Here is a 21602-nt window from a genome sequence, read left to right on the forward strand (position 1 = left end):
CATTCTAGATGAGAACGGAATCGTGTTTGAAGTAGAAGTGAGCCGAGCAGAAGCTCTGTCCACTTTAGAGTTATACAAGCAGATGTGTCCAGCGTCCCTCGGCTCGCTGGTGGCAGTCGTGCAAGTCATGGACCGCATTGGGGTAAACAACAAAAACATAGCCATTACATTTCCGTTCCTCAGTGAAGTTGGTCCCCCGTCAGCTGCAAATATGAAAATGATGTCAATCGTTTGTGCTGGTTGCGCTGCTATCATTTTAAAGATATTTATGTTGACATCACATTAGGGCTGCAGCGATCGAATATTTTAGTAATCGAGTAATCGACTGAAAATTCTATCGATTAATCGAGTAATCGGATGAAACAAATATATTTTTAGGTGAAGAGCAATTATAAATATACATGAGAAAACAAGACATTTAATCTAATCTTGAACCATTTTCAGTCAATCAATGTCTTTATTTTCAATGTATATTGTTGAAAACAGCCAACAATTACATCTCAGATGTAGCTAGAATTAAAAAAAAAGACTAATTGACTGCTTTCACTCAAAAAACCTTTAGATCTTATTAAAAAAAAAAAAAATTTAAATATATATATATATATATATATATATATATGTATATATATATATGTATATGGCGGAAAACACAGACACGGCTGAAAAAACAGTTTCTGCTCTTGCACTCCTTTTTAAAAGAAACTGCTGTATTTTAAGACAAAACAACTGTTGTGCTTGACAGAACAATATGTCTATATGCTGCCATAGCAGATTCGTGGCGCATGAAGCCCCCAAACTATTTTCAATTTGTCCGTTTTACCATGAAAACCACCGTTTACAGACGTCGCGCAACCGCTTTTGTTTCAACCCAGCCATAAAACAAAAGTAATTAATCATATTTATTGTTCAAAATGTCTGTCATTTTTAGCTTAGAATCATTAATTGATGTCTAATATTTCGTTTAAAAAAAAAAACGATTTAAAAAAAATATTCACTCACATATTTTCAACTTTTAAACAAATTATGTCACAATGAAAAAAATGGCGTCTGTAAAAAAGTCACAGATATCTACCTCATAACTATCGCTTATTTGTATTTTTTTTGTTAATGTCGCATTTTCTCCGATATGTTAGATGATAAATAATCGAGCCAAACAAAAAAAAAAGAAGAAAAATAACGTTTAAAAGGGTAAATATATGAAAAAGAATATCTCGACCACTCCTTGATGTCTGCGATTTCCTTATCAGCACCCTTGTTATTTTACCATGTTTCACCCATAAAATCCCCCCAAAATCCAGCTGTGGCCATTCACAGCTGTGCCTTGACACTCAATGATACATGCTACATGGAATTTTTGGATCAAAACAAGGCGAGTAGGTTATAACATCTTGTTAAAGTCATGGCGTCTGTAATTTTGCTCTCGCGTGCTCTCGCCTCCAGATTGGGTTTTACTGTTTAAAAAAAATTTTTTTTTTCAAAATGCCCTCCTGCTCAAAATTTTTATTCCCCCCAAAAATTGAGATTTTAAGCTTTCCAATGATGTATCACACATGCATATCAGACAATTTTGAAAGTTGGCGAAACTGGGGGTCTCAGAGTGGAACTTCAAGTCACCCGAGTGTTTTCCGCCATATATATATATATATATATATATATATATATATATATTAGGGCTGCAGCTATCGAATATTTTAGTAATCGAGTAATCGACTGAAAATTCTATCGATTAATCGAGTAATCGGATAAAAAAAATTTTTTTTTCTTTTTCTAGGTAAAGAGCAATTATAAATATAGATGACAAAAATACATTTAATCCAATATTGAACCATTTTCAGTTAATCAATGTAAGGCTAATATTTTAGTAGTCGATTAATCGATAGACTAGTTAGTTCGAATAATCGAGTAATCGGATAAGGAATATAAAAAATTAGAATACCTGAGCTGAACCTCAAACATTATAAATTTATCTTAAACAAATGAGAATCTATGTAAAACAAAAGAACAATTGGCTAACTTACATAGAAAAAGTCCACTAGCCTAAATGCTATAAAATGCTAAAGTTTTTTTTACAATGCTCTAAAAATTGGTTCAGACACATATTCCCACCCAAAAAAAAAAACGGCTAAAAATACCTATAAACTAGATTATAAATGCATTAAAAAAAACATTAGCTCAAACTAAAACTTAGCTTACGTTGGTCTTAACAGGGAGCAGTTGGATCCAGCCATGTGAAAAAAGGCGGACCAGACAGCAGTGTGTCCACCCTAATCAATAAAACTCAATGCAAACACTTTCAAAATAAACCATTACAATGCCACTTTAATTAAACGAATACTCGAGGCAACAAAATTTAATTCGAATATTTTTTTCTAATCGAATACTCGAGTTAATCGATTAATCGTTTCAGCACTAATATATATATATATATATATATACTGGACTGTCTCAGAAAATTAGAATATTGTGTATTCTAATTTTATGAGACAGTCCTGTATGTTGGTGCTATCGTCAACTGGATGTACAGTATATATATATATATATATATGTATATATATATATATATATATATGTATATATATATGTGTGTATATATATATATATATATATATATATATATATATATATATATGTATATATATATATGTATATGTATATATATATATATATATATATGTATATATATATATGTGTATATATATATGTGTATATATATATACAGGACTGTCTCATAAAATTAGAATACACAATATTCTAATTTTCTGAGACAGTCCAGTATATATATATATATATACCTAAAATGCTGTTACGCTTGATAACACACATCACTTAAAAGTCATGATTTTTTTCCCACGTGTTTCAATTGAATTTTCTAGTTGTGTTTTAAAGCCATTTTTAAGTTCTAGTTAAGTTTTAAGTTAGTCTAAACTGTAAGTCCTGATAGGATTTTGAGTTTTTGCAATGTTCAAGATAAATGTATGATACAGGCTGTATTGGAGCACATTAGGGACCAGTGCTACTTGGTGTTTTATCCAGCAATGACTACTGAGCTAAAATTGATCGTTAGCATTATTGAGTTTTTATTTTACACCCTCATCACTCCACAACGCTATGTTATGTTAAAGCCTGTATGTAAGACACGTTAGCCACGCATCGAAAGTGGTCATAATTATTAGAAACCTAGCCCTCGCAGGGCTAGCCAGAGGTTGCGCTAGACTTTTTCGTTGTCTGTCATTTTGACTGACAGGGTCAAAAAAATCCGGTCATAATCTATTTTTACCCGTCACTTAAATTTTTCAAATGATAATAATGACATATTCAATAGCAGTGTTGGTCAAAAGCGGTGCGTTACTTACTTAACTCTGAATAAATTGAAGAAACTACCAGCCATGTTGTGTCTACTCTCTGCTCTGTTGATTTGTCATCCAAGACTCGGGGTGCGTTCAGATTTGAGAATAGCGCACGTACTTCTGACTCCAAGCTGTTTGTCCCTGCTCATTCAATTAGGCTACGTTCATACTACAGGTCTTAATGCACAAATCCGATTTTTTTTGTCATATCCGTTTTTTTGGCGTGCCCGTTCAGACTGCTTTTGTCCATTGAGACCATTCAAGTATTACGCATGCGCTCTAATTCGCTGTCCGACACGCGCCAGTGCGCAGAAGCATCAAAACAAATGACAAGTCATCCGTCATTCCAGGGATATCATATTTTGCTTTTCAAAGGGAAGAGACAAATAACAGACATAAATAATCCCCGTTTAAGCTTATATTCAGTTTATATGGATCGATAGCATGCATGATGCACGCACTGTCCGTCCATGTCACACTGGCAGTTTGCCCCGACTCTCCAACACGGGCTGCAGCCAGACCCCTCTCCCGACTCTCGGCCGTGTAGGAAATGTTGAAATATAGCTCACATAGAGCAGAGAGAAAACCGATCATTCTCATGCTTATCCTCAACCCATTTTTACTTTTTTTATGACTGTTGTCAAGCCCGGCCCTTCCCCAAAAGCCGTGTTCACTGCAAGCTAGGCGCTAAGAACGCACAGCTGAAATCAGATTTGGGACACTGGACGGTACAGACCGCCGCGACAGTCTGGAAAAATGTGGCCCTGATCGGATTTGAACCACATACAAAAATGCCAATGTCACACCCCCGTACCGGTGCCCTATATTCGGCTTGGACTCCAGGAGACTCCGATGGCTGGATGGAGCCGTGGTGGCCATTATTCTTGCTTCATACTTTTATCCCATTGGCCCAATCGCCTGTCACTCAAACACACGGGAACTAGCGTTGAAGTTGAATCTTTGTGTCAAAATGATTCAATCGAAAAAAAGTGCCTTCAAAACTTTTTCCACTTCAAAAAAAAAAAAGTGTTCAAATTTTTTTCCATTTTGAAGTAAAAAGTTTTAAACTTTTTGCTTTTCAAAAAGAGTGACACTTCAATTAAAAAAATGTATATATTTAAAATAAAAAATATATTTTCAAAAAATATATATTTTTGCAAGTGATTTTTTTCTTTGATTAAAAATAGTTTTTTGATTAAAGCAACTTTTATTGTGATTGAATGATTTAGACACAAATGTCCTACCCCTAATATGGCTCAAACACAAAAAGGATTGCTTCAATCAAAGAAAACAGTTTGAATGAAAAATAAAATGTTCAAATGCGAATTTCTGAGTCTCAAATATTTTTTCACATTCAAACTTTTTTTTCTACGATTGAATTTTTTTAAATTTTTGATTGAAGTGATTTTTCTTTTGAAAATATAATATTTTTTGTATGAAGCAACTTATTTTTTGATTGACTAATAAAGACACAAATGTTCTAGCCAAAATGTGTTCCAAACGCAAAACTACATGACTTTAATAAAAAATGGTGTTTCAATCAAAAAAAACTTGACTTAAAATCCAAAAAAAAAAGAAAAAAAGTTTTCAAATATATTTTTTGAGTTTAAAATTCATTTTTGCATTCAAACACATTTATTTGATTGAAGTGACGTTTTCTTGGATTGAAAATATATATTATGATTGAGGCAACTTTTTATTTGATTGAAGCAACTTTTTTTTTTTTTGAATAATAAAGACACAAATCTACCTCCATATGACTGCCGAGCGGAAAAAAAAGCTGCCGAAAACCACGAAGAAGAAGCGCGTGTTTGTGCATTGCAACTTGATTACAACCATGGACACGGTGCGGCGGTGCTCAAAAGTTTGGCTTAACTTAACAAAAAAAACAAAATGACCAGTCAGCTCAGTGCAACATTTGCAACACAACTATATCATGCAAAGGTGATTGCATGACCAATCATACACAATCGGCTTCAAGGAATATAGACCCTACTCACCGACGTCACAGAATGACGTGTTGCTGTATCCGGCCGCTATATTGTCCGTTTCTGTTTAGCTCTATTCTCAATGGTTTCAATTAGTCGTTCAGTTTATAGAGCAATTCATGGAAGCCCCGGTGCTTTCAGATGCTGTAAACTCATTGGATGCGTTGCATAAAAGGCATTATGTGGAAAAGCTTCAGTCTATCCATTCGCCAGATCCATATTTGATGCCTAAATCGATATTTTTGGACCCGCTGTCTTCGCCCTTTCTGCCTGACATCTGCTACCCTGATATCTACAATTATCTTGTCCACACAAAATCAGCCTCTTCTCACGAAAGTTTGAAAAACTTTAAGAGCAGCACTCTAAGCAACATTACCCTGTGTGATTTCTAAAATAGCGAGAATCAAAAAAAAAAAAAAGTTGACTGCGATGGCCGACGCTTCAAGGATAGGTGGATATTGGACTATTTCTTCAATAGACCCTACTCACGTGACGTCACAGCCACGCCCCCAGGTCATGCTGTCCGTCAACCCGACGTTGTAACACATTGCCGCTACATATATTGTGTATGATCATTATTGTTAATAATTAGTATTGTATTCATTACGAAAGCAGTGTATTACATTTATATTTAATGTTTTTCCTGTTAATTTAGATATACGTTTGTACAGTATATGTTATGGACTACAAATAATATAAAATCAAATCAAAGGGAGTGTGTGATAGTTAATATTTTGAGGTTGTTTGTGTGTTTTGCTTTTTTAGACAGTTTACAATATTATTAGCATGTTTTACTGTCTGAATATGTCATTTCTGTTTGTTATTTATAATGTTTTGTGTTTATCATTTAATAAACAGGTCAGTTTCTTGTTACCAACCATTATGTGTTATTCCAACTCACCTAATTCAGCTGGCAAGTTGTTATCAAGACTACAAAAACCCTTTTCAACATGAGTCTGACAACTAAGTAAGGAGGCTAAATAACTTTAAATTAAACTTAAATACATGCTCAGAGAGGCCGGTATCGGTATTGGCCAGTATCGGTATCGGAAGTGCAAAAACCTGGATCGGGACATCTCTAATCAATACTGTTGTTTTTTACTTAAGAGGCAGGGTCTATTGTTTTTAATTGTGATTTCTTAAGTATTTATGAATTTAAGAGTAAATATTTATCGCGTTTAAATGGGTGTACTTGATCTATTAATATATACTGTATTCTCACTGTTATTGTAAATATGTTTTTAAAATATATGGGGGCGCAATAATATCGCATATCGCAATAATTTATGAGAATGATTATCGCACACTAAAATTTGTTATCGCGACAGGCCTAATGTCAATGCGCTGTAACACTAAGTGTTTTGTCAAAAATCACAGCCACACAAAAAAATTGGACGTGCATAGCTGTCACTGGCATGTACGTGAATGGCCAGCAAAAATAGCATATACCGACAACAAAAAAATGCCACATACCAAAAAAAAAAAAAATGCTACTGGTTTAAAGCGTTATTTCTGACTTTTTATGATAGATAAGTGCAATTTTTTTTTTTTTTTTTTTTGCCAGCTCGACTGTGCCCCAGTATTGTATTAGGTCTAGTGATGCCCCTGAACGATAGACACCATTTTTAGCCATTTTTAATTAAATGGGGTCTGATTGACCTCTAAAAGAGTTGTGAATATCTTAAAAATGATAGCAGCACAAACGTAGCACTAATGATTGACACCATTTTTATGTAAATTTGTGTCTGATGTAGGGTCAACTTCATGGAGGTCATTTTCATTCCTACTTAAATAAAAACTAAAAAAAAAAACTGCCTGTCCTTTTAATTTCAGAGCGAACAACACTCATCTTCTCTATTATACCAAGGGCGAAGGTCAAGGACAAAGTGTGACCTAAGCATGAAAATGTATGAGGAGGAGATGCAGGTAAGAATTAACACAACTAGAAGCATATTTTTGGCATTTTAGTCCGAGTCATCTGAATTTGAGGATCTGCAGATAGAGTCCTGATCCAAAACCTTGGAAATGAGTGGGTGAAAAAAATTAACAAAGCTATCCCAACTTAGCCATATAAAAATGTTATTAGTGCAGCAGTGGTTTCAACGAAGAAAAAAAAAAAAAAAAAAAAAACATCTTTTTTTTTTTTTTGCAAATCGGTCGTACAACACACAATGAGGTTGCAGGCAAATTACTAGTGCTTCAACGATTAATCGATTAACTCGAGTAGTGCTGCAACGATTAATCGATTAACTCGAGTATTCGATTAGAAAAAAAATATTCAAATTAAATTTTGTTGCTTCGAGTATTCGTTTAATTAAAGTGGCGTTGTAATGGTTTATTTTGAAAGTGTTTACATTTAGTTTTATTGATTACGGTGGATATACTGCCCTCTGGTCTGCCTCTTTTCACATGGCTTAATCCAACTGCTCCCTGTTAAGACCAACGTAAACTAAGTTTTTGTTTGAGCTAATGTTTTTGATGCATTGATGATTCAGTTTATAGGTATATTTAGCCTTTTTTGTGGGAATATTTGTCCGAACCATTTGTTAAGAGCATTGTAAAAAAAAAAAAAAAAAACTTTTGCATTTTGTAGCATTTAACCTAGTGGACTTTTTCTGTGTAAGTTAGCCAACTAACTGTTGTATTTAGATCCTCATTTATTTCTTTTTCCAATGGACTAGGGTTAGGGTTTAGATCCTCATTTAAAAAAAAAAAAGTATACCGTTTCAGGCTCAGCTCGGGTATTTTAATTTGTCATATTCCTTATCCGATTACTCGATTATTCGAACTAACTAGTCCATCAATTAATCGACTACTAAAATATTCGCTAGCTGCTGCCCTAAACTCGAGTAATTTGTTTAGAAAAAAAGCTTCGAATCAAATTCTGCTGCTTCGATTATTCGTTTAACTCATTCACGCCCAGCCATTGTCAATGGAGCAAGGCCCTTCGCTTCCGGCCGTTTTACTGGATTTTGACTGATTTTGCAAGGCCCACAAAAACTTCAGTTCTACTTCTATTTAAACATGGTACCCACCAAAAGAAAGATTAGACTCCCTTCTTTCAGCAGAAAAAAAGTACATATCTTTTTCCATTCTTTAGAAATCAGCATTAGAAAATAGCTTAGTTTGAGCAGTTGAGCTTTTTATGAAAGCATACATTTCAAACATAACTTTCCCAAACATCTGAATGTTTTCCTTTTACAAAATAACAGAACCAACAAGACAAATAGTAGTGATGCATGATAATACACTATACACTATACTATAATACTGCTCCTTCCACCCGATAACCGATAATGTCACGCCGATAATTCTTTTCAAATATGTATGTAAAATTTTAAAGTATACAAAGATCAAATGTTACTGTGCCAAAATGTAATTTTGTGCTATTTTTTCCACATCAAATGTGAACAAGTAGTAAATTCCAACATCTAAGCAATGGCATTGACATTGTGTAATGGTAAGCTTTTGGCAACAATTACTTAGAGAGTAAACACCCAAGTTGCACAAAAATGCCTTTAAAACTAAGCCCTTCCTAACATATATCACATTACTACAGTGCAAAAACACCTCCTTAAAACTAGCAGAATTGGAAAAAACTGTTGATTGCGCACATTTGGAGGCTAAATCAAGTATATAATTATCGGATTGCATTATCGGTTGAATTTAGTTTTATCTGGATTATCTGGGTGACGTCATAATTGCCATTATCGGCCGATAATTATCAGTTACTGATATTATCGTGCACCTCTAACAAATAGAGCTTTTGATAGCAAAGTAACAATTTATTTACACATAACTAACTGAAAGATGACGCTATTGTGGCCGCGACAGCCAGTTAAACTTTTCCGTCATCGTTGCCTGTCTCAAAAAGATGAATTTTTTTGAGTCTCTGCGGGCTCTGCTCGCGAGCAGCACGGGCTCAATGTTACGCCAAGGTTTCTGACTTGATTTGTAGCTGTAAGTGACATTGTGTTAAGTTCCCTGCTTATCTTTGACCTTTCCTTTTTTGGCCCAAAAATGATCACCTCTGTCTTCTCCACATTTACCTGGAGAAAATTCTGGCACATCCATTCATTGATTTGATGATTGCATTTACTCAGGGAGACTAAGGGACTATAATCATGTGGGTACACAGAAATGTACAGTTGTGTGTCATCTGCATAGGCGTGATAGGGAGATGTCATACTGTTCCATTATCTGAGCTAACGGAAGCATATAGATGTTAAATAAGAGTGGTCCAAGAATTGACCCTTGAGGGACTCCACACGTGAATTTGGTTCGTTCTGACTGATAGTTTCCGATTGACACAAAGAAATCCCTATCATGTAAATAGGATGTGAACCACTGAAGAATAGTGTCAGTAAGCCCTACCCACTGTTCCAATCTGCTGAGTAGTATGTTGTGATCAACCGTGTCGAACGCGGCGCTGATATCCAATCGTAACAGAACAGATGATTTGCCTGCATCGGTATTTCGACGAATATCATTTAGGACTTTGATAAGCACGGTCTCGGTGCTGTGTTGTGGCCGAAATCCAGACTGAAATGAGTTAAAAAGATTGTTTTGCATCATAAAAGTCTGGATCTGTTCAAACACAACCCTCTCGATAATTTCCCCCAGGAATGTCAGATTTGATATTGGCCTGTAATTGCTGATGGTTGAGGCATCCAGATTAGGTTTTTTTAGGAGAGGTTTTATTACTGCAGTTTTTTAAGTCTGTGGAAACTCCTGTTTGGAGAGAAGTACAGTGCCTTCAAACAGACAACTTATTGTTAATGGCCGCTGTGACATAATTACTCAACACAAGTGTTTACGTCAAGGTTTCAGTTTTTTTTTTCCCAGAGTATCTTTTAATACATGCACGTTAAGGCTGTCGCAATATGCAATAATTCCATTTATCGCACGGTAAATAAAAATGAAGGCGATAATTTTTCCGCTGCGATTTATCGCCCGTGCGGCTGACGTGCTGTTAAAAGTTCGGCTTCCTTGTTACCAACAACGCAAAATGCATTTTAGTTCTGTTTTTAGTTTAGTGCAGTTTAAGTTTAGTGCAGGTGGGGAAAAAAAGAGAAAAGGTGACGCTTACCATTGAAATGAAGACGTTAATGATAGCAAAATGCAAGTGTGCATCCATGAACTGGGTCGTAGAATGCCGATCTCGGCCGGCGGTCCCCCTCCGTTCGCCAGTCTTTATAAGTTAAGGTGACAGTTCTTATTGCGGTAACATCGCCTAAGAAATCGCCAGCTTCGTCAGGTTTCAAATCATTTATTCCATCAACTCGCCGAGTTTCCACTGCTGTTGACGCCAGGATCGAAACAGAAAGTAAAATAGCGCTCTCCTGCTCACCGTCAGGCCCGCGGTGCGTTCAGGTACACTAAAAAAAAGTCCGCCACATTACGCGGTGCGTTCAGGTACACTAAACAAAGGCCGCCACATTAGAAGCCGATTCGTTACATAATTACAGGTACTGTACGGTATTATTGTTATTATTGCTATTATTATATTATTGTTATTCTGATTTTTATTCATATTTTATTTGTTTTGCTCTTTGTAATTGCTATTTGCAATAGTAACAGCAGTATTTATTTAGGATGTAGTGTGGGTTTTTGGGCTGTGGAACGAATTATTGGAATTATAATGTATTCTTATGGTAAAATCCTGCTTGACATACGACCATTTTGACTTACAAACAAGCTCCTGGAACGAATTAACTCCGTATGTAGAGGTACCACTGTATTACACATGAAACGCCATAGCAGAAGCTATGAGGGGAAACGTTTTCATTTGCCTAGATCAGGGGTGACCAGTCGATCGCAACGCTAGTGTGGGTAGCTCGCAGCATCAAAAAAAAAAAAAGTTTTTTTTTTTTTTTTTTAATGTACATAGTTGATTATGTTATGTGAGCAAACATAATTTACCGTCCATTTTTTATTTATATTTTTTTAAATGTACAGCTATTTGTGTTTTGTGAGCAACATATTTTTTGTAGTTCACCCTCCTCTCTTAAGGTAGATCGCGGGAGGTTGTCTCATTTAAAAGTAGATCTTGGAGCAAAAAAACATTGAGCACCCCTGGCCTAGATGCTTAAATTATTAAGTGGAATTTTATTTTTCTTAAAAAAACACATTTTATTTCTTCTGTGTTTCTGTGCAGTATTAATATTGTTGTCTTTTCCTAAAAAGTATTTTGGAATTTAAGAGTAAACATTTATTGCGTTTAAATGGGTGTACATGATCTATTAATATATACTGTATTCTCACAGTGTTATTGTATTTTTTTTTTAATGGGGGGGGTGCAATAATATCGCATATCGCAATAATTTATGAAATAATTTATCGCACACTAAAATTTGTTATCGCGACAGGCCTAATGCACGTACATATACACCCCCCACACAGACACATACACACATTAAAGCTATATTGCTATTTTGCCAATGAAACATTTAAGACTTTGCACAGAATAAAGCAAGCACATACAAAAGATTCACTGTTGGATTATAATTTATGATAAATGCTTTACCATCATAAAAGGGATAGGCTATCTAGAAATCACACACACACACACAGATACAAAATAACGTGTAACACTGATTCCTAGATGCAGTCCGTGTCGACTGCAATCCACTCATTAAGTTCAGCCGTTTTGACAAGGTTAGAGCCACTATATGACTCCATCACGTTCATTTGTAGCTAGCGTTATCCTGTGGCCTGGCTTCCAGTAGAAAGCAGTGAAAGCACCCTCTCCTGAATGTGTTGTTCATTATAAATGACACTAAGTCGAGTAATGAACGAAAGAGCTGGTGCTCTCATTTATTAGCCAGCAACTTCGCTAGGCTTGGTTTTTTTTCTGTTGTTCGACATACCGGAAGTATCTATCCAAAAACTCCTCCCGTCAACACTCAACACAAATACAAACACATAGCGCCCTCTGCTGCTAATAATAATAACAACATCCATAATTTCACATATCAGGACACTGAAATCTTGAGAAAGCGGGCGAAAGCCCGTTTAGAGGCCGCCAAGAGTCTACTTAATGTCGGGTGAAAGTTTGTCGAAGCTCCCTTAAGTCCGACTCCATCATGTTTGCTTTGTAGTGATGGCCGCTAGCGTTGGCCTACCGGGCTTCTGTTTGTTAGAATTCCTGATAACCATGTGACTTCATACGTAAGCACACTTACTGCTTTCTTAAAGGGGAATGAACATAACCGAACAACAGAGTCAAAGCGGGATTAAAAAGACTATATTTTCTTGTTTTATTAAAATTATCAAATTTTCCGATATGGTCAAAATTACGTCGGTTATCGTGAAGAATTTCGGTAACGATAAATTTTTGATATGTTGCCCAGCTCTACGTCTAGCGTTGTCAATGGCAAGCAATGTGTTAAGTGACTGCCTTATAAAGGGTTAAGTCTTGCATACTGTTGAGTTTTCATATCCTGCATGTCACTCTTCTTTCAGGAGTGGTATTCAGAGTACTCAAGGGAAAACCTGCCTCAGCCAGACCAAAGTCAAGGACCCGACTCAGACAGTCCCACCTCCAGTCCGCCTTTTGTGCCTGCGCCTCAACTAAACTCACATACTGGACGTTACAGCATTAACTAACTCCTGTGACCAATGACCATCACACTCACTTCTTCCCACGCTGGGACTTGCTGGTGTTTTTTGAACTGATAAGAGATGAAGACATGTCTCTGGACAGACAAGATCACTGTACAGACTGGCAGGTGGTGCAGCGTCATATGAATGGGACCGACCTGCCAATACTTGTCTTATAGTATGTAATGTACATATAACACAAGAATCCTTTTGTGACCTAATTTAAACAAAGTCGGGCTGCAGTGGAAAATGTCAATTATAAAATATAGCTAATTAATTTCTTCAACATGTTAACAATTGATAAATTAGCCATGTTTTTCCAAATGAGCCCAAATAGCAATAACCATGTAATGCAGTAATTCTCTTATTGTGAATTACTAGGTATTAAGTCAGTTTTTGTATATTAACTAAAACTCTTTGTACTGTATTAAATTATATTATTTCTGTGTAACATAACGCCTTTGGAGTTGGTGTTTAAAAATTATCTTTTTCGTCCCAATGCCTTTAAATTAGTAGCTCAATGAAATCATAACCGAGTTTTAGCAGTTTCCCCTAGGATTTTTTTCGAAGCTGTGGTGGTGGTGGTAGGCTTCTTCGGAGTCGGACAGCCCCACCATGTCGTTCCGCGGAAAAATTGCCTCATGTCATGATAAATCAGATTTTTGATTTTTTTCACAAGAAGAACCATAACAAAGATCTTCGGAACGTGACGGTCTATATTAAGAGTGTGACAATATCTCGATACAGCGATATATCGCGATATTTTGCAACCCGATGGGTTATCGATATGCTCCCGCCAAGAATCGATACTTTTATTTAACATATTGGCCATACAATGGAGTATTGATGCTGTAAACTGCTCAATGTATGTTGAGCAATTCCTTGGCGGTCCACTAGCGGCGCTCGGGAGTGTCGGTGAGGGTAAAGTGCGCAGAAGTTGTCTAGAGAAGAAGAGAGGAAGCTCCAAGTGGGTTGAAAAAATAAAAAAGCTCCGTGAGAACGGTGGAGGAAAAAATGAGAAAAATATTGCTACAAATCACACATGGGGACACACTTTAGATTTTACACCAACAAGAAAGGAAGTAAGGTGAACAGGGACTTTGCTGTATGCAAGAATTGTCTAAGAAAAATAAGTTTCACTGGGAGCTGGTGACGTAGTGGACACCGGAGATTGTGAGCTTCGCTTTCATCACTTGAGGTAAGAAAGTTTTGCAATGTAATTGACTTTTTAATTTACATGTATTATTTTGATGACATTTGGTGTTGAATGATATAAAATAAACCAGGACCCTAAACTGGATGAAAATGAATATCGAACAAGCCCACGTGAATTTACCGATTTATTTGAGAACCAATTTCCATCTAGTTTACTACACAAACTGTTATTACTGTCATTTTGATACAATAAGCTATAAAAATGGTTTGAATAGGTTCCAAGATATATAAAGTGATGTGCATGATTATTAATGTAGAATTAAAAATTAAAAATAGGTAATTATTGAATTTTTAATTTCTATACATTCAATTCATATTTTTTTTAATTCAATACTTCCAACACAAAATAAATCAGGATTTCAACTCAAACGCTATGAAGTAGCTAATATTTTTTGTTTTATTTTGTTGTTTTTAAGGTGAGGAAGACTGTGACTGAGCAAGTCTGACATCTTAAATGCTGAAGCAGATAGCGGAAGTGCTCAAACCAAGCAACAAAGGTCATATACGAAGAAAAGACCCACCAATTTTATCATTGCCCCACTCCAAGCTCAACTGCTGACACCTACGGCACTTTTTATTTATTTTTTTTTTTAAAGATTTAAAACTTTAAAGAAATTAAGGGTGCCATTCATCATGATCTCTCCAAGCGATATCAGTGGTGGTGGTTGGTTTCCTCTATATGTGCAGGGGCACAATTTGCAGTAGATTTATATTTTACAGCAATGTTGCACAGAAAAGGTGTCACTGTTTAATAAATGACTTAAACAGTATTTTTTCTATTTTTAAATATCTTTTTTTTTTCCGTTTCAACAGTTGTATCGTAGAATGTCATGTATTCAATTTCTGACCAATATATCGATAATCACTATCGTGATATAATCGTTATCGTGAGCTGTGTATCGCGAATCGTATCGTATCGTGAGGTGCCCTGAGGTTCCCACTCCTAGTCTATATTTACAACGGTGTACATGTAACGGGTACGCGCAGGTCCGTTGTGGAGCATGGAAACCTCCCTGCTGAGTCCTTCATGTAAGGACGCAAGCGGCTGTGCCGTTGGCTCGATCTTATTGGCGCAGTGGTTACTGGTTACTGTCCTTGCCTGCTGTGTGGAAACGTCGCAGCGTGCGGGGTTCGCGTCCCGGCCTAGTCAGAGGTGGGAGCAGAACGCAGGGCGGCGCTGACACACCGGTTACATACAGTTTTAGGGCCAGATAAAAAATAAAATAAAGGACTACGAGATGGGGCTGGGCGATATGACCTTAAGCACGTATCACGATAAATTGAGCAGATTTACCTCGATGACGATAAATTTGCCCAAGCGGACTGTTATATAATTTGAAAATCCGAATCAATGCATGAAATACAGATTAACCGTTTGTTGATTTATTTACTAGCTTTCAATTTAACTCATTCACTCCCAGCCATTTTCACCAGAGCAAGGCCCTTCGCTCCCGGCCGTTTTTGTACGGATTTTGACTGATTTTGCAAGGCCCACGGAAAATTCTGTTCAATTGCTATATAAACATGGAACTAGACATGTGCCGGTTACCGGTTTCACGGTTTACCGTGGTGTGAAAACGTCGCGGTTTCAAAACCACTAAATTTTTCCGTCAGACCGTAGTATTAGTAGTAGTAGTAGTAGTATTCGCCATTTTTCATGTGTCAAAAACGCAGCCAGAAGTGGCGTGGCGTGGCAGCACTCACCCCCTCCCGTTTGTTGTTATGTGTGAAAGTGACTATCGGCTAAACAGCCAGCGAACCCTAAACAAATACTCCAAACATAAGGCTTCTTTTCTTCAATTTATTGAGCTCTCAAATCGTGGTAAGTGGAATATACAAGATGAATACATTTAAAACGTTGTACAATTGTATTTTTCCAAGTACAGTGTGAGTAGCTTCAACAAATTAGCACTAAAAAGTTCGCCAAAAACAAAACACATATTTTCCTTTGAAATTCGATATACAAACTAACTAAAAGCTTACAAAGACGAATGTTAGCCTAGGCTGAGCTGGGAGAGCAACTTCGTCGAGTGTTAGAGCCGCAGAGTGAGAAAACAAGCTTGATTCGCTTGAATGAAGGGGAAAAAAAGGCATAGCATCAAAGATCGTTAATTGAGGAAAGATGATTTTGCCCTAAGCACAAATCCATGTTCGTTGGATCAAGGAGAGGTCTCACTCCCAATGATTTTTTTTTTTTACTTTTTAGATGAAACCTTTCCACAACAATATTTACATTTTAACTAACTTATACATTTTTAACTAACTTATTAACTTTTGAATTCTTTGTTCTTTATAATTCAAAGGCATGACATCATGTAGACTAGAGTTGACATAGTGGTAGAAAATGGTGAAACTTCACTTGAGCTTTTCAATCCTCCCAAAAAATTATGCAGTATATATATTTTTTTAATTTATTCAGAAGTTTTTACTTTTTTATAGAAATTATTTTTTTCTTGCTCTAAACTTAAGCAATTTGAGCTGTGGCTGTGGGTATAGTCTGTTATATTTTAATTTTATTTAAAATGTTTTTTTTATTGATTATTTTTTATAATATATGAAAATATATATATTTTTTTTTTATAATTTGCAACTATGTTCTAAAAAAAAAAAAAAATCCTGTTCAATGGAAAAGAAGTTTTTTTTTAACCCATACATCTCAAAATAACACATTTTGGAGCTATAATTGCAATACCGTGATACCGTGAAACCGTGGTATTTTTGCTCACGGTTATCGTACCGTCAAAATCTCATACCGGCACATGCCTACATGGAACCCACCAAAAGAAAGATTAGATTCTCTTCTTTCAGCAGAAAAAAAAGTATGTTCATATCTTTTTCCATTCTTTAGAAATCAGCATCAGAAAATAGCTTAGTTTGAGCAATTTTCCAATTTCTGATGAAAAAACGGAGAAAATGAGCTTTTTGTAAACGCATATTAACACGGCTATTTTTTTTTTTTGCTTCAGTGACATCCCAAACATCTGAATGTTTTCCTTTTACAAAATAACATGAACAACCAGCCAAATAGAGCTCTTGACAGCAAAGTAACAATTTATTTATGCATGATTACTGAGAGATGACGCTTTGTCGCCGAGATGACGCCGTTGTCGCCACGTCAGCCGTGTAAACTTTTCCCTCATCATTGTCTGTTTCACAAAGATGGATTATTTTTGCGTTTCTGCGGGGTCTGCTTGGCGAGCCGATTTACCGAGCGTCTCACTCGTTTTGCGCAGTCGTCCAACGCCTGGCCTTCCAGCCGTCCTCTCGTTGTTTTGTTCGGTCGGAGCGCCGCCTGACATCATGCCGCCAGCGCTCCGACCATGCTGCCCGGCCGTTTACTGCTGTTGAATCGAGTTGCCTGGTCTTGCAAAATGCGCTACTGCCCTCCAGTGGCCAGTTTTATTGCTTTAAAATGGGTTTGGAGTGTTGTTCTTTGTTTTTCCAGATACAGCGAAAGGTATATATGCTTCTTATTTAAAAAAAAAAAAAAAAAAAAACGCAAAAGACGTATAAATACGTTTTTGGGACAGTGAAGCATTTAAAAATAGAACGTATTAATACGTTTCCGGGAGCAAATGAGTTAATATATTTAACAGTTGTACATGGTCTAAACATTACGTATACAAAAATTTATTGTAAACGATAAGAATTCAAGTTTGAACATTTATAACAGCTTGTATGGCTTGAACAATGTACATTGTCAAAATCATTATGCCTGTGCAAACATATCATTATAACACAAATGACTTACAGCTTGAACAGTACACTTCAAAAAGAAAACTTATTGTTAATGGCTGCTGTGACATACAGTGCCTTGCAAAAGTATTCGGCCCCCTTGAACCTTGCAACCTTTCGCCACATTTCAGGCTTCAAACATAAAGATATAAAATTTTAATTTTTTGTCAAGAATCAACAACAAGTGGGACACAATCGTGAAGTGGAACAAAATTTATGGGATAATTTAAACTTTTTTATCAAATAAAAAACTGAAAAGTGGGGCGTGCAATATTATTCGGCCCCCTTGCGTTAATACTTTGTAGCGCCACCTTTTGCTCCAATTACAGCTGCAAGTCGCTTGGGGTATGTTTCTATCAGTTTTGCACATGGAGAGACTGACATTCTTGCCCATTCTTCCTTGCAAAACAGCTCGAGCTCAGTGAGGTTGGATGGAGAGTGTTTGTGAACAGCAGTCTTCAGCTCTTTCCACAGATTCTTGATTGGATTCAGGTCTGGACTTTGACTTGGCCATTCTAACACCTGGATACGTTTATTTTTGAACCATTCCATTGTAGATTTGGCTTTATGTTTTGGATCATTGTCCTGTTGGAAGATAAATCTCCGTCCCAGTCTCAGGTCTTGTGCAGATACCAACAGGTTTTCTTCCAGAATGTTCCTGTATTTGGCTGCATCCATCTTCCCTGTCCCTGCTGAAGAAAAGCAGGCCCAAACCATGATGCTGCCACCACCATGTTTGACAGTGGGGATGGTGTGTTCAGGGTGATGAGCCGTTTTGCTTTTACGCCAAACATATCGTTTTGCGTTGTGGCCAAAAAGTGCAATTTTGGTTTCATCTGACCAGAGCACCTTCTTCCACATGTTTGGTGTGTCTCCCAGGTGGCTTGTGGCAAACTTTAAACGAGACTTTTTATGGATATCTTTGAGAAATGGCTTTCTTCTTGCCACTCTTCCATAAAGGCCAGATTTGTGCAGTGTACGACTGATTGTTGTCCTATGGACAGACTCTCCCACCTCAGCTGTAGAGCTCTTCAGTTCATCCAGAGTGATCATGGGCCTCTTGGCTGCATCTCTGATCAGTTTTCTCCTTGTTTGAGAAGAAAGTTTGGAAGGACGGCCGGGTCTTGGTAGATTTGCACTGGTCTGATGCTCCTTCCATTTCAATATGATGGCTTGCACAGTGCTCCTTGAGATGTTTAAAGCTTGGGAAATCTTTTTGTATCCAAATCCGGCTTTAAACTTCTCCACAACAGTATCTCGGACCTGCCTGGTGTGTTCCTTGGTTTTCATAATTCTCTCTGCACTTTAAACAGAACCCTGAGACTATCACAGAGCAGGTGCATTTATACGGAGACTTGATTACACACAGGTGGATTCTATTTATCATCATCGGTCATTTAGGACAACATTGGATCATTCAGAGATCCTCACTCAACTTCTGGAGTGAGTTTGCTGCACTGAAAGTATAGGGGCCGAATAATATTGCACGCCCCACTTTTCAGTTTTTTATTTGTTAAAAAAGTTTAAATTATCCAATAAATGTTGTTCCACTTCACGATTGTGTCCCACTTGTTGTCGATTCTTGACAAAAAAATTAAATTTCATATCTTTATGTTTGAAGCCTGAAATGTGGCGAAAGGTTGCAAGATTCAAGGGAGCCGAATACTTTTGCAAGGCACTGTATATTATATACAGGGGTGCACATAAGTGGTCCGCATGCGCGCATGCGTACTGGACGTAGACAAACGCACTGGCCCTCAACGGCTTCCATACGCTTTTGCGTACCGATGGCTGACCACCGTATTTGCGGCGGACACGAGAAAATAACTTCTCAAAATGTCGAAGAGGCAGGCCACACTGAGTAATTACTTCCGTGTTCCCCCACCCCCGTCAAAAGACAGACGACAGAGACGTCACCGGCGCTACCGAAAAAAAGGACTTCTGCCGAAAAGTGGCTACAGGAGGTACCGTGGCGAGAAGCAAATGATGCTCGCACGGAAATGCGGTACAAAATGTGCCGTGAGAATCCCAATGTCGCCGATGAGAGCAGCGCATTTTATGTAGGGTCAAAGAATTTCAGCCATCCAAACTTTGAAAAGCACGAAAAAAAACAGCATGTGGCAATTAAGCAAACTATCGATGTCAGCCACGAGCCCACTCGCCCTATGGACAAGTCACGGAATAAAGGTAATGAACAGCGACATACACTGACAAACGTGTTTTTGCTCGCATTTTACAAAGCTAAACATTGCACGTTTAATGAGGTCTTATGAGGAGGACATCCCACTTTTAAAAAGGCTTGGAGTTAATGTGGGAACCGCATAATGCCCTTTATTTTGAATTGGTGCTTTTATGTTTATTTCTTTACATTTCACTTCAAAGTAATGGCAATTTTGTTGTGCCAGTTGATGTTAATCCAGCATTAATTGTTAATATAATTAATTAAAGTTAATTGGCTCTAAGTAAAACTTGTCATAAATTTATCGCATCAGGCGGGTCGGCTCTCAAGCTCAATGAGGACCAAGTCACATCTCCAGGTCCTCCTCTGAGTACCTGGGCGAAAAAATTATGTGCACCCCTGAATATGAACTTACGTTTGATCATGGAAGGACTTGTAGAAAAGTTCTCTTCAGATACATCCTGCCATGTAAGCTTCACACAACAGCTGCACACCGCGCTCACCATTAAGGACTTCGCGTTGTCGTTAAACATTAATTAAGAAGCCCGCTTCACAAAGATACGATGTTGAAAATTGTAGCAAGGTTTTCAACGCTCTTGTCGCGATGTCAGGATATTCCAGAATGACTTTAATCCAGAACCTCGGTAGAGTTGTTGTCTCAAATGTACGTTTAATAAGGTCGCCGTCATTTGCGAGCTCTCTGTTTATTCACAAACGGGTCACGAGTCCACTCCTTCGCAGTTCGTGGGTCTTCGAGGTTGTAGGCTTGTCAGGTGCCCTTTTCGCCGTAAAAATATTTCCAAAGACGTCTGTTTTCCTGTTATCTTCGCTCGTGTGGAGGCTAATTATTTCCGGGAATAAATGTGCTGCGTCGCGGCCTAGTAATACGCTATTATCGAGGACAAGCGCACATAGATATATTATATACACAAACAAGATGTACTGTTAGCCGTCCAATCAGTGGACTTCTATGACACAATTGTAATCTATCCCGTAGTATTATATCTAGAGTAGACAGATATATTGGTGTGTTAAGCAGGGGCACAGGGTCAATTCAGCCAGAATGCGGTCGTTATTAAATTATTTTTTTCTTTGCGGCCCGGTCGCAAATGCGCCACGGACCGGTTCCGGTCCGCGGCCCGGCAGATGGGGACCCCTGCCCTACAGTATGACCAGCTTACCAGTTAAGCGTAAGAAAAAGAGAGGCAGGGAGCAAGGTGTTGAGAGAGAGTTGTGCGAAGAGCGCCATGAAAAGTGGCTGTGTCCCATGCTGGTTTTAGTTTTGTTAATAAAAGTCTCCAGCAAAATACCATCCAACGTGTCACTGCGTTTTTATACACATCACCACCTCTCTGAAGTAAGCATCGGGCGAATCGACGACAACAAGCCACGTTAATCGCCTGTCCACTACACACTACGGTGCAGAGTTGCAATTACCAAAAAGTGCAATTGGAAACACAGTGTACTTCCGCCAGCTCTCTGATTGGTCGGCTTTGTGACATTTTAGTAGCGTGGGCTGAATTAAACGCGCAGAGA

The 21602-nt window shown here is 37.4% G+C and overlaps 1 protein-coding gene across 1 annotated transcript in view; it reads left to right on the plus strand.

Annotated features, from left to right (window-relative positions):
• Nucleotides 1-13379, plus strand: part of LOC130913724 (two pore channel protein 1-like) — a 45428-nt gene extending 32049 nt beyond the window's left edge. The window contains exons 25-27 of the mRNA XM_057832537.1: nt 9-142; nt 7169-7261; nt 12800-13379. Of these exons, the coding sequence (XP_057688520.1) occupies nt 9-142; nt 7169-7261; nt 12800-12943 (371 nt within the window). The 3' untranslated portion in view covers nt 12944-13379. The remainder of the gene's footprint in view (nt 1-8; nt 143-7168; nt 7262-12799) is intronic.
• Nucleotides 13380-21602: the final 8223 nt, after the last annotated feature.

The sequence above is a fragment of the Corythoichthys intestinalis genome, chromosome 3, assembly GCF_030265065.1.
Source record: "Corythoichthys intestinalis isolate RoL2023-P3 chromosome 3, ASM3026506v1, whole genome shotgun sequence".
NCBI classification, from domain to species: domain Eukaryota; kingdom Metazoa; phylum Chordata; class Actinopteri; order Syngnathiformes; family Syngnathidae; genus Corythoichthys; species Corythoichthys intestinalis.